General features: G+C 34.6%; 1 protein-coding gene across 1 annotated transcript in view; it reads left to right on the forward strand.

Annotated features, from left to right (window-relative positions):
• Positions 1-26807, forward strand: part of LOC139705503 (uncharacterized) — a 64761-nt gene extending 37954 nt beyond the window's left edge. Inside the window, exons 3-6 of the mRNA XM_071611731.1 lie at positions 6493-6562; positions 13000-13115; positions 25679-25751; positions 26723-26807. Of these exons, the coding sequence (XP_071467832.1) occupies positions 6493-6562; positions 13000-13115; positions 25679-25751; positions 26723-26745 (282 nt within the window). The 3' untranslated portion in view covers positions 26746-26807. The remainder of the gene's footprint in view (positions 1-6492; positions 6563-12999; positions 13116-25678; positions 25752-26722) is intronic.
• The last annotated feature ends 581 nt before the right edge of the window (positions 26808-27388 follow it).

Here is a 27388-nt window from a genome sequence, read left to right on the forward strand (position 1 = left end):
CTGGGTTCGATTCTCAGCACCACATAAAAACAAAATAAAGATATTGTGTCCACCTAGAACTAAAAAATAAATATTTTTTAAAAATAAATAAATAAAATTAACACAAAACAAATGGACATTTTTACAAAGAAACTTTGCTTTATTCACTAGGACTATATAATAAAAAAAATGTATGACTCCTGTTGTAAGTAAAAGTATGTATTTAAATTCAGTGTGATCTAAAAAGAATAAATTAAAAATACTAAAAACTAAATAGAGTGTGTATTTAGTATTTCTGGAAGTATTTCAGTGAATACAATAAAATACAGAAGACTTTGCAAACACATTGAAAATAATGAATATTTCTTTTAAAAAAATGATTATTTTTTTTCAGTGTTAAGGATCCAACCCAGTGCCTCACACATGTTAGGCAAGTGCTCTGCCACTGAGCCACAGCCCCCAGCTCTGAAAATAATAAATATTTCTATTCAGACGTCAACAACTTTTTAAAGAACTCCCCCTCCAGCCCATGGTCCCCAAAGGCATCGATTCTGACAGGCTTTTTCCTGTTCTGAGTTTCCAAGTATTGGTGGATGGGCTAGAGGATAAAAAATAATTTTTTCCCCTAATTTATCTGCAAATTATAAACCTGAGAACTATAGAACAGTGCTACTGTTAGAAAAATATTTTTGTGCCCACTATCTCTGGATCAAAAGACTGAGACATGCTTTCACTTCTCAAAAACAAAAGCTACTGATTCATGATCCTTTGACAAGCATGACCCAAAGTAATTCATTTGCTGCAAATAAATATTAAAATAAAGGGAGTTTAAAGCATACCAACCAGGATAGCTAAAAAAAATTAAAACTATTAATATCAATGTTGGCGAGAATATGCAAAAGCAACCCTCATACACTGCTCATGCTAATGTTAATTAGACAAACCATCTTAGAAAACTGAGTAGCAATATCTACTAAAGTTGAATATATCCAGTCTTGTGACTCAGAGCTTTCCCACAACAGAAATGCACATGTATCTTCTCTAGAAAACACATTCAAGAACATTTATGGTTGCATTATTCAAAATAGTCCCAAAATGAATACAGTAGGATTATAGATGGAATTATAAATATAATAAATTGTACAAGTCATATAATGTAATAATGTTAAACCTGTGAGAGAGAATATAGTACCGCAAGATACAACATAGCTAACCCCATGGGATATTGTTGAGCCAAAGAAACCAGAGACAAGAGTGTATGTTCTTTGACTTCATTTTTTTTAAGAGAGAGAGAGAGAGAGAAAATTTTTTAATATTTATTTTTTAGTTTTCAGTGGACACAACATCTTTATTTTTATGTGGTGCTGAGGATGGAACCCAGTGCCATGCGCATGCCAGGCGAGCGCGCTACCACTTGAGCCACATCCCCAGCCCTTGACTCCATTTTTATAAAGTTCAAAATCAGACAAACCTATTCAATGCTATTAGAGATCAGAATAAGTGTTACCTTTGCAAAGAGTAAAATCCAGGACAGAGACTAGATGATGTCATGCTGTCTCTGGAAAATGTAGTTGCCTAGAGTTGTACCAGTTGCAGGTTGCAGGGCTCTTCAAGAACTGGGAGCTTGGTTTGAGCAAAGAATTGGAGAGAAGTCTGTCTTCAATGCGATGATGCCCCTGGGTTCATGTGTAGGGGCCTCCTTTCTTATATCCATTGTATTTCAGAAAAAATAAAACCTGCCACTTGATGTTGCATTCTTCCAGAAGTAATGCTTCCATTGATAACAAGATGATCTGAAATTGTCAAATACAACTAAAATTAAATCAGTAACCACCTCCTTAAGACAAGCAAATCAGCAAGTTTATGATTTTAGGAAATCTGTATTTTCATTAACCTTTTGGGCAATACAAGGAGATTGACATCCCTATAAACTATGAAAATTGTGGGATTTATAGACTTTTAAACTAAGGTTAAAAATAGAAATATCAACTTTCTTTCACTCTGTAGGAAAGGCCTAACCTTGAGAAATTTCTTTTCAAATTATCAGCAGGAATATTTTAGCTCTCTTCTCTCATGACAAGCTTTAACACCATTCTTCTTAATGTTACCATATTCCCAGCACATATTGTTGAGCATTATGATAAATACATAGAAAGACAATCTTAGACAAATTTATTAAGGCATTTTTCCTTATATAAGGAAAGTAAATTAATTTAGGATTATACCTACTAGAAATTGAGGTGTCAAATGCCATGAATAGGTTCATATTCAATGGCTCTATTATTTTTACAATGTGGAACTTATTTGGTGCATTTATGTGTATAGTGAACACATCACAATGACTATAGAAATAAACTTTCTTATCATTATGTTTACAAACATAATTATGATTTTTATTCATAAGCAGTATAGTATATTGTTTAAGAGCATGAAATTCCGAATGGTCATACCAGGTTTCAAATCCCTTTTGAACATTATATGGGATCTTTGACAGATGAATCATTCTTTCTAAACCTCATTTTCTAATCATTATATAAAGATTATATAAGAAAAAAATATATGATAAATGCCTGGCACAGAGTGAGTACTCAGTAAACAATAAAAATTAGAAACATAGGATTTAGGTAATATTGGGCTACAGAATACTTTAATGCTTATATGAATACAAAGTAAATTAAAATGAAACAGTGTTACCTAAATACCCAACATTAAATCATGACCCAATGAGTTACATAATTCATCATGTATCCTAGTGTTAAAATGAAGGCTTTGTTTATAATCCTGTTTGGAGAAACTATTGTCTAGCCCCACAAAGGAATTGAAAAATGGCCTTTGCCTAAACTTGTCAACTTGAAGGAAAGCAGGAAATCAATGATAGGACAATTGTCAGCAGAGGATTATAGTGTTTAAGCCTATTCTAAAGCCAAATTAGAAGAAGACTAAAAAACACACAGCAAAATATACATCATTGAGCCTAGGTCCTGAGAACAGTAAAGAGCAAGTCAAAATTGGTGCTGTGTTCCTTCGCTTTTCTTGTTTAGTTTTTTGCCTTTATTAGCTTTAGGACTTGAAGGCACTGGGTAGCCCTGGAAATTGATGTGTGTGTGGCACAAGAATTTGGAAGATTAGTCAAAAGTCTGTACAGAGGCTGCCCAGGCATCTTGGCTTTCTCCTCTACCTTATGCTCCTTGACAGCAGGCTCTCCCCTACCAGACAAAAGGCAAGAGCTATAATGGAGGCTCCTACAGCTTAGGATAGGGCAGGAGTGAGACTATACAAGGAAGAGATTAAGTTAAAGTCTATTCTTTTCCTTACTTGGATCCAAGGACGCTGCTCTGTGTGTGTGTGTGTGTGTGTGTGTGTGTGTGTGTATTTATATACACATATAACAATTCTTGGCAGTAAATTAGCAAAATTTTTTTTGGACAGTGACCTGCCCAAGACAAGAATACATATTTTATATATATATATATATATATATATATATATACTTTTTTTAAAGAGAGAGAATTTTTTAATATTTATTTTTTAGTTTTCCGTGGACACAACATCTTTATTTTACTTTTATGTGGTGCTGAGTATCGAACCCAGCACCCCGCACATGCCAGGTGAGCGCACTACCACTTGAGCCACATCCCCAGCCCAAGAGTATATTTTTGAGGGAGAAGAAAAGTAAAATGTATTGCAATGGAATTGAAATTGATAGTTTGGGGATCATAGAAAGCAGCTCAGTTTGGTTAGATACACTAGGAGGGCTGTATAGGAAAGCTGGAGAAAATGCAGGAGATTAATCTTGTATCATATTGTCAAGGTCATGAGATTTTTCCTGAAGGCAGTAGAAAATTAAGCAACCCTTTACTTACCTTTTATCACTGTTACAGAATAATTTTCATTTATCTTTCTGTATTCACAGAAAAATAAATAATTAGTGAAAGAAATGCATTCATGAAATGGCAATGCATACAGGTAGCTGGACATTTTAGGTAGAGTTCCCATCAATCCTTTTGAAAAACAGTTTAAATATGATGCAAACACATTCTTAGAGATTAAGTCAAGTCATCTGGCTAGTTCAGATACAGGGCAAAAGCTATAGAAAGATGGAGCAGAAAGTAAGCATTTTTTAAATTTCCTTTTTTCTGTTTTGATTTAAATAGAATATCTTCTTATTTCATTTTATTTTTATTTTCTGGTTGTATGCAAAATATGTTTACACCAATTTGTGTCTTCATAAGATGACCATTGAGTTCTTTTCTTAAAACTTTACAAAGACTTGCCTGTTCACCAGCCCTACCCTCCTGAAAAAAAGCCTTTTTTTACAAGTAATTTTTACATATTAATGGGTAACTTCTTACACAATGGATGGAATAAAAAACAAACAGGAAAAAAAAGAACTTTTGAAATATAGGGGTGGTACAGATAGTAGAAAAACATTTCACAAAGGACAATTGATATTCTCAGAGAGGTAAGAAAATATATTACCATCAAAAACTCAAAACGAATAGTATTTTAACGTAGGGATCTTCAAAGAAGGAAGATCTCTAGAAAATTATAAAGTGTTAGAAGTTTAAGAAAAGTCAATATAAGGTATTAAAATAGAAAAAAGAAGATGGGGAAGTTGTGTCTAATATGAACTCTAAGAAGAGAACACGAGGGCAGAAAAGCACATAAAAAGTAATTTAAGAAAATTTCATGGAACAACAGGTATTAGTGTAACAAATGGGAAAGCATATCTACCTGAAATTTTAGAGCCTCATAGATAATGAAGTAATGATGAAATCTTCAACGTTGGAGGCAGTGGAAAACAGGTCATATAAAATGTCTTAGAAAATTCTATACTTACCTTTCTGTGCCCTGTTGATATCAAGATTGTGATAACGCCAGTATGGGAGTACTGGCGTTGTAGCTCAGTGATAGATCACTTGCCTTGCATATGTGAGGCACTGGGTTCAAATCTCAGCACCACATAAAGATAAATGAAGATATTGTGTCTACATGTAAAAATATATTTAGAAAAGAAAGAATGAAATCCTAATGGCACTGGCCTACTTGGCAGCATTAGAAGCCAAAGGGAAAATCATTTCCAACCTAGAGTTTATATCTAGCTGCACACTGTTAGTCATGTGTGCAGGTAGGAAATATTGTAAAAACACTGTCCAATGTGCAAATCTAAAAAAATAAAATAAAATAAAATAAAAAAAATTGCAGTCTTTCTCAGAAAGCAACTCACCCTACAATAAGAGGATGTAGCCAACATAGAGGAAGACATGGATACAAAGAGTGGCTTTAACCATGAAAGAGGCAAATGTAATTAATTCCCAGTATGTTAGTGACAGAGTGTCCTAGCTGTGAATGGGGCCTAGAAACAACCTCTCTAAATTGAAGAGGGAAAACACAGGGTCTAGAAAGACTAGATATCTTATTTTTTTCCTGGTATGGGGACTGAATCCAGGAGTTCTCTATCACTGAGTTACATCTCCAGCCATCCTATTCACTCATTCATTCATTCATTTTGAGACAGAGTCTTGCTAAGTTGCTTAGGGCCTTACTGGGTTTCTGAGGCTGGCCTCAAACTTGCCATCCTCTCCCCTCAGCCTCCCAAGTCCCTGGGATTACAGGTGTGTGCCATGGTGACCAGTTGGATGTCTTGTTTAACAATAGAAAGTAACTATTAATGTGATAGACGGTGACATGAGAAGAGCTCACAGGTTTGGTGAAGAATTATGGAACAATTAGAGGTAGATAAATAAAATAGTCATGAATTAATGAAGAGTTCTTAAATAGTACATTAATTAGTGGGGAAAATGAAAACGTAAAGAATGTAGTAATAGTATATATAAAATAGAATATTAATTACATAGTAATTTATTATTTTAATGGAAATATATATAGTAGTGTATAATTACCCATTTCTTTACACACTGAAGCATACTATGAAACTTATGTAGTAACAAGTTAAATAATTAATATTTATTGTTTATGATACCACTCTATTAGGAAGATGAGAGGAAGAAAAATGATATGTATTTGAGGTGAAAAAGATAAAATAATCCTTACCTTTCATAGTAGGAAGTCAATAGATTCTGTCTGAAAAGTAAAGATAACATAAACCAGGTGTGGTGGTGCATACCTATCCCTTCAGGAGGACAGGGCAGAAAGGTTGAAGTTCAGGGTCACCCAAGACAACCCTCAAAATAAAATAATTAAAAGGGATGGGGATAAAGCTCACTCTTTAAATACCCTAGGTTCAATCCCCAGTTCTATAAAATAATAACAACAACAATAATAATAGTAATAATAAATAAAACATTATTCCAAAATATGGAAGTGAATAGCAGAAGTGTTAGTAAGCAGAGCTTTAGCAGTTGCCTTTAGGGGCTAGGAACAGATGATGGGACACAAGGTTGCTCATTGAAGGATAGGTCCCACAGTTATGTAGCTTCTCTTCAGTGATTGAGTTGAATCACAGAATTTAAATGATTTTAATTTGTTTTTCTTTTTATGTAATCTTTGTAGAAAAGTTATCTGCTGTGTCACATGTATACGTGGTGCCAGGGATCAAACCTAGGGGCATTGCACATATTGGGTAAGTGCTCTATCACTGAGCTACATTCCCAGCCCTGGTAGTCTGTTTTTAAGCGTATCTTTCTCAATTGCATTCACCTTCTTATATGTTTCTGCCCAGAGAGGTAGAAAAAGAACTCACCTTTCTGTGCCCTGTTGATATCAAGGTTGTGATAAATAACATTGTTACTGATCAGTTTTCCAGAAATTGTTTCAAACCTTGCTCCTGCCCACTGATCTCTACCCTCAGTTTAAGGAGCATGAATTTAAAAATAATACTAAAGTTTGTTTTTTTGTTAATACATATGCAAAATTAAAATTTTAAATTAAAGTTTCACACAAGTGATTGAAGAGACATATCTTAGTCCATTTGTGCTCCTTTAACAGAACACCATGGACTGGATAATTTGTCAGGAACAGAAACTTACTGCCTCACTGATCTGGAGTCTGGGAAGTCCAATATCAAGACTCCAGAGGGTTTAGCCATTCTGATTCCTAGGTAGTGCCATTATTATATCCTTAGATCACCTAAGATTGAATGGCAAAGAGACAAAAGATAACTAAATTTACTCTTCTATAGTAATACGAGCACCATGCATGAGGGCAGAATCCTGACGACCTAATCATCTCTCAAATATCTGACTTTTTAATATAGTTACAGTGGAAATTAATTTTCAATAGGAGTTTTAGAGGGAACAGACATTCAAATGATAACAAGAAACAAGGCCTGACAGGCATTAAAATGTTTTTCTAGAACTGGTTTATTTGAACCTCTGCAGCATTTTCTGGTGGGAAGATGGAGGTATGAGAATGGTCTTCCCCAATATAATTATTGCTCACATTGCAGGCAGAGCACAGCACACTTATTACTTCTACAGCCTATAGCCCAATATCAGAGCCACCCATGCCCTCTGCTCCTATCTAAAAACAGAAAAAAACATTGGCTCTTAGAGAGAAAGATGCAATACATTTAAAATGGAAAGGTGAAGCCCTTGAGCTGCTGGGCAAAACAGAAGCCTGGCTGGGGCACAAAGCCAGGAAACTAGAATGGCTGGTCTGTCCCAGAGGAAGCTGGCATCTCATTCACTTAGAGTTGCTTTTCTTTTTCAAACTGCTTTGTTTCCATGGTTTCATTTTCATTTTATTTCAGCCATGTTTGTGTACCCATGAAATAACTGTGACATTAAAAAAGTGAATTATTAGTGATACTCTGCATATGAATAAACTTTTAACTACAATCTCAATGAAAATTCTATACTAGGGAATAGCCTTCCAGCAGTCCCAAGCCGTAATTAATGCCTACACATCCAATATGCTCACATGGGCTAGGAATGTAGCTCAGGAGTAGAGCACTTGCCTAGCACACACAAGGTCCTGGATTTAGTCCAGCACCAAAAAAATAAATAAATAAATAAATAAATAAATAAAAATAAAGAACAATAATATTTACATTTGTTTGTCATCACGAATACTTTTTTTCATGGATAAGTTTTCCTGTCATGTCATATTTTTAATCTATGGCTTTATCTTTAGAATCTCAGTTCTTTTTTTATTGATTTGTTTTTAAAAAAATAAATGATAGTGGAATGCATTATAATTTTTATTACATGTATATAGCACAATTTTTCATATCTCTGATTGTATATAAAGTATTTTGACACCAATTTGTGTCTTCATAAATGTACTTTGGATGATAATGTCTATCACATTCCATCATTCTTGCTAACCTCCAGCCCCTTGCCTTTCCCTCCCACCCCTCTGCCCTATCTAGAATCTCAGATCTTTAAAATTCTGTTGGTTCCCCCTGCCCCAGTATTTCTAGTTCATTTATAACTATATAACAACAGTGTTTATAATCTAGGCCTGGCTCCAGTAAGGTTAATAAACCACAATTTCCTAGGGAGATGATAGTGATCTAAGCTGTGTCATTGGCAAGTTGTCATCTATTGAATTTAAGAGGTTCTGGACCAACAATAGATATTTGAGTCCTTTGAAAATCATTAGCCAGCTTGTTCTGGTGCAGCATTTACTGTGGACTTGCCAAGGTAGGCCCTACAGGGAAATACCAGAATATCCATCATGGTTTTTATTTTTGGGGAGATTAGACTATATACTTGGGGAGACAAAACTGAAAATTATGAACTAGCAGCAAGTGCCAAACTATGTGTAGTTCAATGTTAAATGAGAGGATCTGGGCCTTTGTTCTGTAGTGTTTCACAGGAGAGATGTCTGCTGATGAATTTTATAAGCAAAGGAGTTGAAGCTTAGGCTGTGCTTTTTAAATCGATGTACTTCGATAGTTAAAAAATGAGGGAAAGGCATTCCAGCATTGCATTAAAAAACAAAACAAAACAAAACAACAACAACAACAAAAAAAACAACTGCAGACATACCTAAAAGAATGAGCACAATGTGTTTTCCTAATAAAAGGAAGATTTGTGCCCCAGCTTGGATCATCACAACTACAGTGATGACCTGGGAGCAGTTGCCACAGGAGCAGTGAGTAATTCCACCTAAGCACAAAGCCTCAAGGGCAAATCCAGGCTCAACACCAACCATCCCTAGGAGGTTACTGAGCTCATGCTAGAGCAGAGTTGGGGGTGAGTTCTGGGTCTAAGCATAGAAACCTGTGGGCTAGCAAATTGGAGAAAACAGAGAATTAATTCGTTTCAGCACAGAATTGCTGACACAGTGCATTTCTAAAAGTGAAGGAGCCAGGTATGGTGGCACCCACCTGTAATCCAGGAGGCTGAGGCAGGAAGTTCAAAGCCAGCCTCAGCAACTTAGCAAGGCACTTAGCAACTCAGTGAGACCCTGTGTCTAAATCAAATATAAAAAAGGGAAAAAAGGGGCTGGGGTTGTGGCTCAGTGGTTAAGCTCCCCCTCAGTACCAAAAAAAAAGCAAAGGAAACTTGCTTTCTAGACAACCCTGGTCTGTCCTCAGTGCATCCTTTAGCTTGTTGTAGAGGAACCTGACCAAAGCAAAGGTCTCTTTGGGTAGTGGCTCAATAAGGAGCTACAGGCAGAGGAGAAAGCAGACTGTGTGAAAGCCACAGTGAGGTCTTCATGTTCCTTAAGACTGGGAGTTGCTGAAGCTCATTGCATAGGAAAGGTTTGATGCTGAGGCTGTATTAGGAAGGTGGACTTAAGAGAGGTGGATAATGGGGGAAGGTCACCCCCAGTGAAGTCTGAGATAATGACTGGGTGTGGGCTGATAGAGACTGGCTGAGTGTGGGCCAAAGAGGCAGATGCTATGGATATTTCTAGTTTGAGCATTTGGCAAATGGCAGAATGTTGAGGGAATCAGGAAAGCTGGAGATGAGATAAGGCTCAGGCATTTTGAATACACTGAGTTTGAGATAATGGTGGATAGTCAGCCAGTAATTGAAATAAGGAACTAGAATTATAATCAAGCAAGAGAGTTATGAGGATCTTTACCAGAGAGAAAATGGTCAGATGCCAAGGAGAAGAGAAATATTCAACATCTCTAGTAATCAGGTAAATACATATCAAAACTACAGTAAGGTTTATTGTCACTGTGGTACATGACAATGATCAACTACGAATAGTAAGAATAAATGCTTGCAAAGATGTGGGACAAAAAATTTGCTCATACATTGTTGGTGTGACTGCAAATTAGTGTAATCATTCAGGAAAGCAGTGTGGAGATTGCTCAAAAATGTAGGAATACAACCATCATATCATAGGATCCAACTATCCCACTCTTTGGTATTTATTCAAAAGAACTAAAATCAACTTACTATAAAGTTACAGTCACTTCAATGTTTCTAGCAGCACAGTTCAGAAGAGCCAATTTATGGAATCAGCCCAAATGCTCATCAATAGGTGATTGGATTAAGAAAATGTGGAACACATACACAATGGAGTTTCACTCAGTCATAAAGAAGAATGAAATTACAGTACTTGTTGGTAAATAGATGGAAATGAAGAACATCATTCTAAGTAAAATAAGCAAGATGCAGAAAATCAAGGTTCTAATGTTTTCTATGTGGAAGCTAGAGCAAAATAAGGGAAAGAAGTGATGGGAGGATCTGATATTATAAAGATATAGGCAAGATAAGTGGGTAAAAAATTAAGAGGGAGGGAAGAGGGATAGGATAGGAAAGAGAAAATGAGAAGTCAATTTAACAAAATCTGATACACACATACACACACAGCAAAGGGAATTTCACCTTCATGTACATACAGAAAACACAAATCAAAAATAAATAAATGAATGAAAGAAAGATCCCTAGAATAGGGGGAGGGAGAAGGGGAGGAAAAGGTGATTGCAATGGAGGAAATCAAAGTTCATGCATGTGTGATTTTTGTCAAAATGAACCCAACTTCTATTTATAACTATAACAGTCTAATAAAAAAAGTGTTTACTATTCACTTATGAAACTGATATTGTGCCCATGGAAAGTTTTAAAAAATATCTTTCTTTTTAGAAAAAAGGCATTACATGCTGAATTTTTAAGAAATTTAATCAAGAAATAATACATCAATAAAATCCGATCTAGGAGACATTTCAGTTACAAAGATTGGGAGATTTTGGTAGAACTTGTGTTTGAATGACTGGTTTGTTGGTTATCTTATTCATGAATTCACTCAACAGACATCCAGAACGTTTATTCTGTGCCAATTGTCCATTAGCTGGCAGAGATGCAGGGGAATAAAATAGGAGCTTTCAAAGTCTAGTGAGTGGAAACATCTACTGTAAGAACTTTAAGACTGAGAATCTGTTTTAAAGCAAACTTCAAAAATTATCTCTTCTTTTAATCAACCCTTCCCCATTTGGAATATATTGCTCCTTATTTTGTGTTTCCAAAATAAAAGAAGGGCTTGGTTTATTCTTCGGTTACAGGATGTTCTACAGTTTATTTGAGTCTTTTAGTTACATGAGTGTATCTCTCTTAGCAACTAAGTTCACCTCTAGAATGGAAAGAATCATCTCATTCTTATTTCTGCATATACCTTACACAAAGGACTTATAACATGTGAAATGTTTAAAGAGTTTTCATCATCAATTTTCTGTTTTTAAACCTAATTCATGTTAGTGAACTTTTTGAAGCTATAGAACAAAAAGAAAAATCTTCTCCTATGGCTGTCCCCTACTTCTGCATGTGTGTAACATTGTGTAGCAGTTTAAAATTATTTATATATAAGCTACAAATTTTGAGGGCTAGCAACATTAATGTTTATGATTATTGTCAGTTCAAATGCAAAAAAAAAGTTATATTGATGTTCACAAAAAATAAAATGATTTTCACATCACTGTTGTTTTTGATAAATTATTACTAATATTAAGTTTTGACATCATAAAGATTTCAGGAAGGTAGTGTTTGGTATTTTTAAACACATACCCACTCTTGACTATGTTGCTTGTTGGCCACATTTTATGGCCCCTTAATACAACATCCTCGAAACTTAACTCTATCCCACTGAAACCTGCTTCTCTCTCGTGCTCTATGTTATCTTAGAGAATTCAACAATTTATTCTCAAGCCCACTTCCCATCTTCAGTGTTCTCGGTACCCTACCTCTTATTTCTGTGGCTCTTGCTTGCCAGAGGTCTTTCCATGACTTTCTGTATGTTTCTTAAATATTATACCACCTCCACGTTGAAATCAAGAGATAGACCAGTGAGTTCCCATATAATATCATGTGTATCCCCTCTGACTCTGCACTGTGTGCTAGATAAATAGAGCACATTCTGTGTTTCATCACATGTAGTCTTGGGAAGTCATATGGTTCCCTTTCACTTAAATCAATTCTTTTCATAATGCACAATGAGGCCAATTGACTTGGATTATGTGAGATTTATCTTCAATAAAGGGAGGCAAAAATGTCAAAGAGATTAAAGTGCATGGCAAGTATGATTACAACCATGAAAACCCCAGAAAAACATGGATATATTTTAAAAAATGAAAAAAATTCTAATAATAGTTGTTATAGATGGAACTGTGAAAACTTTTATCTCCCCTTTCTGCTATTTTGTAGTTTTCCCTATATTATCATTAATGAAAAATATATACAACTACACCTAAACCATCTTTAATCTTTCTCTTACCTAGGTTAAAAACTTCTGTTTCTTTTGTATGTTCTGCTAATTTTCCAGTAGCTCCTTATCAGTATTTTGGCATTTCCTTGAATATCCACCTAGCATTGGTTATTGCTTAGTGTAATAGCTTTGACTTATTTTTTTCAAAAAATAAATTTCTTATTTTTGAATAGCTTTCGATTTACAGAGAATTGCAAAGACAGTACATTTTCCATAAACCCCATGCCCAGATTCCCCTATTACTAGCCTCTATTATTAGTTTGTCTCTTTTGTCACAGTAAATGAACCTGTATTGATACTTTATTGTTAACTAAAGTCCATTCTTTATCAGACTTCTTTTGTTTCCACCTGATGGCCATCTCCCCTGTCTAATGTCCTGTCTTTTTTCTTTTCCAGGATGTTGTCCAAGAAACCACATTGAATTCAGTCATCATGTCTCCTTAGGATTTCTTCGCTGGGGCAGTTTCTCAGACGTCATCAAGATCTTGGCAGCTTTGAGGAGTAATGACCAGGTATTTATTTGAATGTCCCTCATTTAGGATTTGTCTAATATTCTCCTCATAATTAGCCTGGGATTATAGACTTTGGAGAGAAGATCACAAAAGTAAAGTGTCATTCTCATAACCTTTTATCAAGAATATGTCCTGCCCACAGAACATACCCCTGAAACAAAACTCCTGGGAAATGTTAAAAGCACAAAACTAATCCAAGCCCTAAGGCTTGATTTTATGTGGTTTGTCAGCAACAGAGAGTTGATGAAGATACACAATGAAGGGATAAGTACCTATCCTAGTCATTGTGAATGTTAGAGAGGACTCAGAAGCTTGGTGAATAACAATTTTCCTGTTCCATCATTTTATACCAGAGGATATTTGTATTCCATTCATTTTCCTACAGTGAGTTTTATGTTGGTTGTTTGGGTTCTGGATGTTGATTCACTCCAGATATGGTTAGGGTAATACTGAATGCCAATATCTTGTCCCTTCAGTTTCCTCCCCCTTCCCCCCACTAGTTCTTAAGCTTGTCATAACTTGAAGGACAATTTTCAGAGATGCTCAGTATTAAACATATGTCTTAGGATATGCAAACAAAAAGCCCAGTTAAAAGTATAGACATTAAAACCCCTCCGTGGTGCCCAAGTTCTAGAACTGGGTTGAGCCTATTGAATAACTATTTTTGTACCTGTTCTCCAACTCCTTTTGTCCCTGCTTTCTCCTATACTTTCTAGCTCTGATAATCAGTGTTCTTCACTCTTCTTGGAGGTCAACTTTTTTAGCTTCTACTTAGGAGTGAGAACATGCAGTATTTGTTTTTTTGCCCATGATTTATTTCACTTAGCGTAATGTCCTCCTTAATCCATTTTGCTGCAAATGATGGAATTTCATTATTTTATGGCTGAATAATATTATATATATATAATATTATTATATAACAATATATATTATTATATAACAATATATAATTATATATTATAATTATATAACAATATATAATTATATATATTATTATATAACAATATATAATATATATTCCATAAAAACACAGAACAGATTTTCTATACCCATTTATCCTCTGCTGGACACACATCTGTTGATCTGTATCTTGGCTATTGTGGAGAAGTGCTTCAATAGCATGGGAGTTCAGTAATCACTTTCATCCACTGATTTGGTTTCCTTTTGAGATATACCCAGAATGTGATAGCTAGGTTATATGGTAAACCAGAAACAGGGTCTCAAGTTTTTCTGTCTTGACAGGACATTTCTTTTCACAAAGAGAGGAGAGATGATGGCATGAGGTTTTAGAATGACTTGTTCATGAACACATTGAGCAGACCACCAGCATAAGGAACTAGATATGTTAAGAACTGATATGTATTTACTATTTACCTATTTCTGTCTGATTTTGAAAGAAACAAGTGATTGGAAAAACTTATTGGCCCTCTTTCTTTGGATTAGAAGGTCAACTTAAATTTGATTATCAGAAAAGTTTTTGAAAAGTATGGGAAAAGGGTAAATTAAAGGGGAAGAGCAATTTCACATAGAAATGCTCAGTTTATTTCTGTCCTAATAATGGTTCCTACCTCATGGCTATGTTTGAAAAGTTCTTCAGACTGCTTAATGGGCTGAAATTTATTAATTCAAGTTACTATAATAGTCAATTGCTATATTATCTCTTCTGATTAAAAAATTATTTTCTTATTGCCATGATTTGTAGGATTATTATTTTTTAAATTAATTCCTAAAGAAAACTCCTATAACTTATGCTGTTGTCCTTGTAAATTAGATGTTTTCTTCTTTAAGCATCCTGTCATGTTTCTCTTCCATAGGGACTGAATTATTTGTATACCCTTTTCATTTGAAGGTATACTACTCAGTTTCTGGCTCTTAATTAAATTATATATATCCTCTACTAGAAGTATGATGCAAACAAACTTATTACTGTGACTTTTGTCTCCTTCTTTCCTGTTTATGTTTTGGAATTGAATTAGTACGTGAATACCTTTCTTTTCTATGAAGGACCCTGATTGTTTGATGGTGAAGGTTTCTAATTTATTTGGATATTTACAGATATAATTTAATCGTCATGATGATTGGATTTTCCTTTTCATGGATAAACATGTGTTTTGTGAAAGGGTTCTATACTTCTTTCTCCTCATGATTCAGATAGTATTGCTCATCTGTCTTAAGGAGAATTTTAGGTATGATTCAGGCTTCTACTGTCCCCTCATAAGGAAAGCAGAAATGAATACTACATGATAAGTATATGCAACTGAAAACTAGAAGTTGAGATGGATGAGCTGATTTTTCTAAGTGTCTTCAGAAATAAAGCTAACTGCCTTCCTTCTGGTCTCAGATCTTAGATTTGTTTATTGGCTTCACTGTCTCCCTGTATTGTCTAGATTAATTTTCTTCTGAGGAAGAACAGTGGCTGAGAAACAAAAGAAAGCTACCTTATGATCTACTGTGCCATGTGCTATGGGTGTACAGATAAATACAAATAACAACTTCTGTTTATTGAGCAAACTCTTCTTCAGGTACTTTCCATATCCTCTTTCTTACCCTTACAACAATCTTTTAAGAAGGGTATTGTTATCCACATTTTATAGATCAATGAACAGAGGGATCAAGTGACTTACCCAGAGTTACACAGTTATTAAAAAACTGAATTTTTATTTTTAACTTAGACCTGTCTGACTCCAAACAAATTCTCTTTTATTATATCACATGCCCTTCTCATTAACTCCTCCTTCTAAGAATAGGTCTTGGTTTCTGCCCTTAAAAGATTACACATACACCAAATATCACATATTGGGTAATTCAATCTACATGGAATATTTAGATAAGCAGATATATATATATAAAGTTAATTATCAGTTACTCAGCTCTGGGGTGGGGTGCAGGAAGTGAGTTGAAATGGGCATAGGATTCCCAATGGGGGATGATAAAAATGTTCAGAAATTGTTTGTGGTGATGGTTGTACAACCCTGTGACAATACTATAAATCATTCAGTTATACACTTTAAATGGGTGAATTGTATGCTATATGAATTATAACTAAATAATTCTGTATTTTTCCCAGTTAATAGTGTAGTAAGGAAAACAGATCTATAAATGGCTGACATTATAGCAGATGATATGAAAAAAATACAGTATGAGCCAAACACTCTAGAAAGTTGGTTGGGAAGTAGGGTGAAATTTTTAAGTCCCAGGATTGGAAATGGCTTCATGAAATATATGGCTTTGGATTTGAATCTGAGAGGAATATTAGAGTGCTGGTAGATTGAGAAGAGTAGAGACTGAGAGGACAGTGTTGACAACAATCCCAGGTACAGAGAAGGTTTGAGCTTTTCTAGAAAATGGCAAATCATCTGGGTGGAAGTCTGAAGAGTGAGTAAGGGATGTGGAAGGTAATGAGGTTGGAAGAGGTCTGACTACAAAGAGGTTCTAGAATGCTATGCTAAGGGGTGAGACTTTATTCCATATACCAGGGAGAATCTTTCCCATGAATGAAAGAGATCATATTTTAAACCTGGATCTTAGTTTATGTTTTTCTGTTTTAGAAATGGAGTTTTAAAAGATCAATGCCATCCATTAAATTAAATTAATATTGCAAAGTTGAATTTTTCTAATTTTGTTTCAATGTGTTTATGAGATTGTAATTTTCTTTTGGTTTCATAATCATGTAAGTGTTTAAGGAGTAAGGAGTTTAAATATTATTTTATGTTTTTATTAAAATAAAATGTGATATGATATAGATTTTTTAAAAACTTTCCTCTTAAGGGAGTTCATAATTTACATAAGTGAGAAGTAATTATTTAGGAGCTAGAATACTAATCAGTGACTCTTCCAACCTTATCCTAGGGAACCCCAGTCTGTGCTCGGGTGTGCTCTGGGTGTCTTATTCAGCAGAGCTGGAAATTTGTACCTCAAATCTCAGTGCCACATGCAACTTATGTACATATTTATACAGCAGTGAAATTTTGCAGTTTGTTAGTAGAAACATAGGAACAGAAAATTTGGCCTAATGAGTAATGAAAATGTAAGTTGTTGAGCTGTTTGGAGGAAGCAATAGGCATGATCTTAGTGTAGAATGGGATCTTTCCTATAGATTTTATTTGATGATTTCAAACTTTCTTTAGAGTAATAACATTGCTCTGGTCACTGCTATATTGTCTACATAGGATATTTTGCCCATAATATTCAGGTCATTGTCCAGTGTCCACTCACTTGATTTAAAATTTTGAGACTTATTTGATAGAAATAAACTGGAGGTGTTGGTTGATCATTTAGCCTTTTTCTGACCCCTCAACCCAAAAAAGGAGTGCCATTTTATTTTAACTTCACAAGCATTGAGAAGCAGTAATTTTTTTTCCTTTCATTGTTTTTCAGAAAAAAAAATGACAAACCTCTAAATATAAGTTCAGAGTCCAGTTTTGGTGAAAGATGTAAGAACTGTCTTTAAACTCTGCAAGCTATTGTATTGAAATTGAAATTGAAATTTAAAGATCACTATAATTTGGTAAATGAAGGAGGTAAAAGGAAAAGGATAGAGAGGCATTTTGGAATTAGTTCAGTTTTTACCAAAAAAATTAAGTTTATTATTGGTACTCATTCCAGTTATTCCTTTTTTATTTTTATTGGTATATTTGACATCACTTTTGTTATTCTGTACCCCCCTTGACTCTCTCTCCTTTTCTTTTCAGTACTTTTACTTCTTTCTTTCTCCATCCCCTTTTTCCTTCCTTCTCCTCTCTTTCCTCCCTTCATGGACTATATGTGGGAATAAGAAGTAATTTATAGAACTAATTCTCTCTCCCAATGTTAGACTCAAAGATTCAAGGCCAATAACTAAGAAAGTGGAATGCTATGGGGTTGCTGATTTTTCTCATAAATCCCTTATACTCTGTCTTAAGTAAACTGGGCCGTGTTCTGGGGATTCCAATCCTGTAGGAGCTAATCTTTTTAAGAAGAGAGTGTCAGTTCTGAGGGTATTACTAGTTTGGAGTTTTCCGTCCCCATCATAGTGCTTCCTTCAATAGCCCTTGTTTACATTTGTTTTGGTTTATGTCTCTTCTGTCCTCATATAAACTGACTTAGACTCTTGTGCCTTCATTCTGAAATTCAAAGAAAGGAAACTCAGTTTGAGCAAGGCACCATCTTTGTTTCAATTTGCTTAATTAAGGGAGCAGAGAAAATACAGTATAAATGCAGCGGGAAAGGATGAGAGTCAAGAAAATTACAAACAAGGGCCAGGCACTCAGCAGATACTCCAAAAATGTCTCTACTTTAGGGTTTAATTATTCAATATTCTACTAATTAAATTTAGAGATAGGGGCATTGATTATTTGTAGAAGTAGTCTATCTAAATACAGAAGGGTTACAATAATGGAGTGTCTACAAGAACTAAAATTTCAGTTAGATAGATCTGTGTGTCTAAATATGTTCTGCAACTGCAGTCAAAAAGTGAGCCTAACACTGGGTAAACAAAGATTGAGTGGCAGAGTTTCCACTTCTGAAAGTATGACTGAGAAATTTTTGGAACTGAGGAAAATAATTAATTCTCAGATTTAGGAAACACAAGGAGTCTCATGCCAAAAAACCATACTAGACATGCAGTGAGACTAAGAACTTTTAAAAAAGACAAGGAGAAAGCTGTATAAGCAAGTGAAAAATTAAAATGTGTAAGTTAATACTAAAAATAACTCTTGGGGCTGGGGATGTGGCTCAAGCGGTAGCGCGCTTGCCTGGCGTGCGTGGGGCCCGGGTTCGATCCTCAGCACCATATACAAACAAAGATGTTGTGTCCTCCGAAAACTAAAAAATAAATATTAAAATTCTCTCTCTCTCTCTCTCTCTCTCTCTCTTTCTAAAAAAAAAATAACTCTTAAAAAGATGTATGTGCTTAGCTATGTGTTCAATTTCAAAAGATATAGGCATTCTATAGTTAATTTTTCTTAGGTGAATTCTGATTATTTGTGTCTTTCAATGAATTTTTTTCATTTTATCAAGTTGTAGAATTTAGTGGCATAATTTTCCTTGTAATGACAATAGAACCTCCTCTTTCATCCCTGACCTTGATAATTTATGTGTTTTCTTGATCATTCTGGCTAAAATTTGTTAATGTGGTTTTTTTTTTTTAAAAGACCTGCTTTTTAAATGATGCATTATATCTATACAGAATAGTGATATTTGTTGTGACATATTTGTATATGAGTTTTTGTGCATGGATTTTTGTTTCATTGATTTTTCTCTTGAATTTGTATGCTGTTTTATTTATTTCTATTATTATCTATTATAATTCCTTTGTATTTATATATATATATATATATATATATGTGTGTGTGTGTGTGTGTATGTGTGTGTGCTTAATTGCTTCTTCCTTCTCTAGTTTCTTAAGATATAAACCTAAATTATTCATTTGAAATCCTTCCACATTACTAACACAAGTATATTGTATATACTACAAGCACTTTAAATCTATGATACCCCAAGAACACTTAGACTGTAGTCAATAAATTTTATTTTATTTTACTTATTTATTAGCACTTTATAGTTATATATAGTAGTTAGATTCATCCTGACAAATTAATACATGAATGGAAATCAATTTCAATTCATTATCTCTTTACCCCTTTTCTTTCCCCCTTTCCCCTTTCATCCTCTCTCCTCTCTGTCATATACTCTATTATTTTCATTCATCTTCTCTACCAGACTTCCTTTTTGTCATCTATTAATCTATGTTTGATTGGTTCTTTATGTTATCCTATCCTTCCCTCCACATGTCCTTTATTTTACTCTAACTTCTACACATGAGAGATACATTAGACCATCGAGTTTCTGAGTTTAGTTTATTTAATTTAGCATGATATTTTTCATTTCTATCCATTTTCCAGTAAATGCCATAATTTCATTCTTTTTTTTATGGCTGAGAAGAATTCCATTGTGTGTTTGTGTATGTGTGTGTGTACCACAATTTCTCAATCCATTCATCTACATTCATATATTGAGTCCATGGATTTTAAGATGTTGTCTTTTCATTTTCATTCAGCTCAGTTTCTAATCTTGCTCATGATTTGCTTTTGAGCCCAGAGTAATTTAGAAGTGCTATTTAGTTTCCAAATATTTGGAGATTTTGAGAATATTTTTGTTGTTGATTTTTAAGTTAATTTGATTGTGGTTAGAGATTATATATTATGTTATTTTAGTCAATTTAAATTTATGGTGATGTGGGTTGAATTGTGTTCCCCCCCCAAAATATATGTTTAAACCCTAATCGCCAGTACCTGTGAATGTGTCTTTATTTAAAATAGTCTTTTCAGATGTAATCAAGATAAGATGAAGCCATACTAGATTAGGCTGGATCCTAATCCAATGATTGCAAGAGGTAAATCTGGACACAGAGACACATTGGAGAATTTTATGTAATAACATATGGAATAATTCCATATAGGAATGTAACTAGAAATCAAGGAACACCAGGGATTGTTGGTAACCACTAAAACCTAGAAGAAAGGCCTGGAACAGATTTTCCCTCAGAGGCTCCAGAAGGAGCCAACCTTGAAGATACCCTTATTTCAGACTTCAAACCTCCAAAATTGTGAGAGAATGCATTTCTGTTGTTTTAAGATATTCAGTATATTGACTAGCTTTATGTTAATATAATTAAATATTTGACAGATAATAGTCATGAAGGGGGGGGGGTGTTATTTAGCTCATGATTTGGAGATTCAAGGCCCAAATCACATGGCATGGATTCTGTCTCTGGCAAGGAACCTGTAGCAGATAGCAGATGGTGGAGTGCATGTGAAGTGCCCAGTGCATTCTAATAATCTGTGTCTTTTAATTGGGGAGTTGAAACCCTTAACATTCATTGTTAATATGAATATGTGTTTGTGTTTTCCTGCCTTTTTTCCCTCTTTATTCTATCCTGCCATGATTGTCATTTAGTGAATTATTCTTCTGTTGAACTTCCTTGGTTTGCAGGCTTTGGAAAGTGTTTCTTTAGTTCCTGTGTGTATAGTTTATGTTTGAGTATTCTTTGTAGTGCTGTTTTGGTACATATGAGTTCTTTTAGTTTATTCTTGTTGTGGAATGTTTTTATTTCCACCTTAAATTTGAAACTGGGCTTTTCTGGGTATAGTAACCTTGTATGGCAGTTGTTTTCTTTTAGACTTTGGAATGATTCATTTCATTCCAAAATTTTAGGGCCTCAGAGTGAAAACACAAGTGAATCTTATTGGTTTGCCCCCAAATGCGACCTAATGTTTGTCTCTTGTGGCTTTTAGTATTTTTTTCCTTTGTGTTAGGTTAGGCATTTTGATTATGATGTGTCTCAATGAGCTTCTTATGTTGCTGAGCCTATTTGGGTTCCTGTAAGCCTCCTATATGTGTTTGTCGATCTCAGTCTTGGTATGGGATAATTTTTTTGTAAATATCTCATTCAAAATATTGTTTATGCCCTTAGTTTCTATCTCCATGTTCTTATATTTTATCCTAAAGTTTCTTGTATATTCTGGTCTTTCTGTATAATTATTTTCCTTTTACTACTTTCTGTGTATTCAAGATCATATAGCCTGTCTTTAATGCCTGAAGTTCTGCCTTCAAATTAAGATTCTGTTTTCTACACCATCTGTTTTGTTAATGATACCTTCAAGTGAATTTGTAATTGTGGATTGTATTTTATTTTTAGGATTTCTCCTTTTTTTTTTGGTACTTCTATTTCATTATTACAAGGTCTTTCATCTCCTATAATGACTCTCTTAATTCCTTACTTAGATATCTAGTTCATTGAACATTTTGATAATCTGTTTTTATAATCTCTCTCTGGGTTTTTGTCAACCTCACTATAAGTGGGTTCCTTTGGTGGGGGATTGTGGATTTTAGGGTGGGCTTTGCTTGCCTGCTTTCTCATGTTTTCAGGGCTCTTGGTCTTGCATACCTTTGAAGTGGATTCTTCTACCACTTTTTTTGTGCATGTCCATTTGTGTGTAGTTATCTATCCATTCTAGTACCTGTCTCTGTTTTTGATGTGTGAGTAAATGCCAAGGGGTGTGACCTGAGTTTTCTCTCCAGTTTTTCCTCCTTGGGTCATTATTGGTGATTTGGAGCTTTTTGTTTCCTCTCTTCTTTGAATTGGAGTAATGGATAAAATGTTTATTTTTATAGCAAAATCTCTAACCTGTGGGGTTTTAGTCTTGTTCTAGGTTCACAATGCCTCATAGAATGGGAAAAAATAAACTATAGTAACAACTATTGGAAACAACAAACAGTATTGAAGTAAACACACAGATCCTACTATGATGTTTCCAACATTAACTGCCACTAATAAACAGGAATGGTGGGTTCAGCGACTGGGAACAGTAGTAAAAACAATGACCATGAATTAGTACTTGATTTAAAGCAATGAGTGGAGGTAGAGTTATATAAACCACGTAATTCTGAGCAATGGTAAAAATACAGTAAATTAGAAGTGAAGGAAATGTGTTGGGAAATTAGAAGAGACTGCAATATCCACAAAGCGAACAAAGAGAATGAAGAAGAACAGTAGCAAGTGATACTTATATTGAGGGAGGGGAAAAATAGAAGAAGCATGGTATTAAGAAAGCAAGGGAAAGAATGTTTGAATTCAGCTAATGGTAGGAGAAGATACTATTGAAAAAAATGAGTAGAATAAGCACATTAAAATACTGGAAAATCCAACCAAAATACAAAGTACAATGAACCTTAATCCTCCCAAGACAATGTTTGAAAAAGATAATTACACTGAAAAAGGCTGAATATGAGAGAGAACAAGACAAATAGTGTATTTATATATGACCTTGAAATAATCAGGATTGCCACATTTCTCTCTCTCTCTCTCTCTCTCACACACACACACACACACACAGAGAGAGAGAGAAAGAGAGAGAGAGAGAAGGAATAAGAAAAAATGTTAGAAAATATATAAGTATTTCAAAAAACTCAATATCTTATTTTAGACAGAGGGGACCCTGAAGTAGTAGTTAAAATACTTGCCTGGAATGGATAGTCAATATCTGTGTTCATTAGTTTTTATTACCAATTATTCTTAAGTAAAGTACTAATAAAGAGAACAAGGACTGGGGGATTTTAATCCCTTCCCATTATTATGTTACTCTCTGATTTATGATTTGCTGTGGTCAAAGAGTGAATCTTTTTGATATGAGACTCAGTTTGCATTTTCAGCACTAAGAGTTGGGATGGGTTACTATGTACAATGGGTTTGTGTTTTGACCCTCCATACAAGATCTGTGCACCCCTTGGGCACTGCTTCAAGCAACAGCACATTCTGCAAGGGGAAATCTGCCCTATGGTGCTGTGATGTGTTTGGTCCGCAGCTCTAATTGGGCTAGCTTGAAAGTTACCTTATTTGGAGTGGCTAGGTTGACCTGCCCCTAGGACCAGACTTTACCCAATTGCTTCTGTGGATTTGGTTCTCAGGTGCCTCCCAAGACAACCAATTGTGGGGAAAGGGTGCTGTTCCTGCACTCACTTTTGCCCTGGAACTTAGCCATCCCAGGTATAGTTCCTTTGGGTATTCCCCTCACCAACTGCCACTTCCAAACCACTTCAGATGTTCTTATGAGCCACATGACAGCAAGGCTTCCCTTCACCCTTCCAACTCAAGGCACAGTCACTCCACGCCCATTTCATTCACATAGGTCAGACTTTGCCTAGGCACCTGCTAATACTGTGACCGTGTTTGTATGTGTTTCTGAGTTTGTATGTGTTTCTGATCTCTGGAGTTCTGCAGATGTCATGGCATGCATGCTGGCCCCTAAAGGATTCCTGCCTGAGCCCTGCATGGCCAGTCAGGATAGAGCACTCACTTATTTCACACGCAATTGTAATTGTAAAAAACCTGCAGGGTTTGCAATCTCCCAGTTTAAATAAGTTCAGGCAATGTTTTTGATCTCTGATTTCTCTACAACAAAACAAGTGGTGGGTCTGCTCATGTGACCAGAAGCTACTATCATCAGTGGTGAGCTTTCTTCTTTATTTTCCTGTATCCAAACTTCCGATTCTCCAAACTGCTCTATTCCCTAATATTAAATCCCAGTGAAATCTCTTTTTCACCACCTCACTGACAAGCTGTATATCAGCTGCTTTGGTTTTATGCCACAGAGCAGCCTAGAAAGCAGACTTCCCTACTCTGATATCTTGTAATTTCAAGTTGCTCTTTTGACATTGCCAAGTTTCTCATTTTTATTAGTATCTAAAAGTTTACTCATGTAACATGCCTTCAAGCCTTAACATTCTTTTTTTTCTTCCTGATGTAGTACATTGGTAGTACTGTCTACACAGATTTTTGATTTAATAAACTTATCATTTCAAAATTTTTGGTTTTTTCCAAGAAACTTTTATCTCATTACTGAAATGTTCTTTCAAAATCTCTATCATCTTCATTAATTTATTTCTAAGTTTTCTTACTTAAATATTTTTACAATCAATTGTTTCTTCAGCATGTTTGTCAATCTTGGTATATGAATTGAGTTATTGGTAAATTTGGAACTTTTGATGGTTACTTATTACGTGACTGTCTCATATTACTTATATTAATATGTTAAGTATCATGAATGTATTTGGCTAGATTTCCCTTCTGCTATTCAATGTGGGTCATTTAATTGAGATTTCCTTTGTTGATATGTTCTGAGCAGAGGATATGTCTCATTCTCAAAGCTCCAATTCAGTAAGAGAAAAGTGCTAGGATCATTCATTCAAAACAATTTCATAGGAAAGAATGACACCAGTAAGAGCCACAACTTGGAAGCAAAGAACATGTGAATTTATAACAAAAATATGTTTGAAATGATGTCTCCAAATTATCTAAGCAATGTGAAGTGGGGATTAATAATGTAAAATGCACAAAAAAAGGTATCAGTGATTTTAAAAATAATACAGAAATAGACAAACAAAAGGTAAAAAATATAAAAATAAATTAAAAAGTGGTGGAAGGGAAAATCTACAGAAGGAAAATGAGGGTGAAAAATGAAAATGAGAAATGATGCAAATAAAAATGAGAGATACGAAAACAAGTACATAGAAAAACCCATTAAAACAATAGAAAGATTATATAAATTATACATATTAAAGCATAAATAATGAGGAAAAACATTTTAAAAAACTACGAAAATCCAAGACCAACAACATTTCTAAGACAGGAGATATTGATGTAATTAAATGTGGAATTCTGATGTGATTAAAATGTAGAAATTTGTTTCCACAACTTCTGTTTTTAGAATTGATCAGTCTTTTGGGTTTTCTGGCTAGCAACTACAGTTCTACTTATTTCTTCTCAATTCTAGTCTGAAAAGACTAGAGTCTCTGTGAAGTACCCTCCTGTATGCCTACCAGGATGTGATACAGGACCATTTTGAGAAGCAGAGGTAAATCACATTCAATATTGGCTTTGTGTACCTGGATATAGTGTAAGAACTGCCCCCGAAACATGGAGACTGTGGAGTATTCTATACTGTAAAACTCAACTTCAAATATTGCCTAATAATACATGAAATACAATAAATATTTACCTAATATGTTTTTCCAATCTCATTTAGGCTATCATGGAAATAATTAATACTCTTCTAAATCAATCAGTATCAGTGAAAGATGCAAAGCCACTCAAATCAGGTAAATCTTGCAATACAATTTCTCTGTAAAGGTGTATATGAAAATATTTGACATGCTAGCAGTCTGTATATTTTAATTCCTTTAAAAACTTCATTTTATAATGGCTGAATATTTTGTATCTTCTATGTGTCTGGAAACATTCCCTCAGTTCAGGTCTTCATCATCTTTATTTTGTGTTGTTGCCTTCTAATTATTCATCACCATTTATGTGTGTGCACCTCAAATACATCCTGCCCATGACATTTGTAGTTATCTAGCTACAGTGCAAATATGAACAAGAACCACTTCATACAACATGGGGTCCAAGTATTTTATTTTATTTTTAAAAAAATTTTAATATTTGTTTCTTAGTTTTCGGTGGAGACAACATCTTTATTTTATTTTTATGTGGTGCTGAGGATCAAACCCAGCACCCTGCACATGGCAGGCAAGTGCACTACCACTTGAGCCACATCCCCAGCCCCAGGTCCAAGTATTTTAAAGTTAACTAGCAATTTTTCATGATATAAATTCTGCCTGCATACATTTAACGCTTTCCTCTGTCTTTTTAGTCATCTGTTATTACTCCTCATCAATCTCCATAATTTTTTTAAAAACATAAAATTGTATATTTTATTTATTTATTTTTATGTGGTGCTGAGGATTAAAACCAGTGCTTTGCACATGCCAGGCAAGCACTTTACAACTAAGCCACAACCCCTGTCCCCAAACCCCATATTTTTTGACAAATAAAGATGCCATTGAATATTTTACTTTCTCTCTTGCAACTGCCTTTTCTGCCCTCTCCAATTCCTGTCCTGGCTACTTACCTCACTACTTAATACAGAGCTCAGGCCCTACCTGCAGAAAAGCTACCACATGTGAAGCCTTTTGTCCATACTAGCATGTACCAGGAGCTCAATCAAATATCTGCTCAAGTAAATAAAGATTGGAGAAATAGATGACTGATAAAATTGTTCCTTCCAATCTAGGAGCAATGGAGTCAGACCTGTAAATGAAGAATTTACAGTATGAGTCGCAAAGAATCAGTGGAAAAATTGGTCAAGTACTAAAAAAAGACCAAGGAAGAAAACACCAACCTACATACATAGGAAAGTGATGTAGATTAATTCTACTGTTCCTGCTCCCTCTTTTCTAATCTACTGAACTTCTAGTTTACTTTAATATCTTGTTGTGTGTTAACATCCACATATCAGAGAGAACATTTGACTTTTGGATTTGGGGGATTGGCTTATTCTGCTTAAGTCAAATACAAGAATAACTCAAAAGAACAATTAAAAATATATATCTATTTATAAGAAAAGAATCTCATAACAACTCAGGATTACAGACATGGGCAAAGTATATCCATAGGGCACCAAGTTAGAGCACTATCCTATATATTAGCAATGGTACTTTTGAGTAAGGGGAAATGAAACCATTGAATCTTATCTTACATTTGAATCTTAAATGTTTTATTTTTTAGAACAGCTTCATTAAGTATAATAGATATAAAATAAAGAGAAACAAAACACCAGCCTATGTCATTAGTTAGAGCCATAATTAAGAAAGACTTCATATAGGAGACTGAGTCTCAAATGCAGAAAATAAATTTGTTAGATATAAGGGATTTATTGACAAAGGAATAACAATATCAG

The sequence above is a fragment of the Marmota flaviventris genome, chromosome 4, assembly GCF_047511675.1.
Source record: "Marmota flaviventris isolate mMarFla1 chromosome 4, mMarFla1.hap1, whole genome shotgun sequence".
NCBI classification, from domain to species: Eukaryota; Metazoa; Chordata; class Mammalia; order Rodentia; family Sciuridae; genus Marmota; species Marmota flaviventris.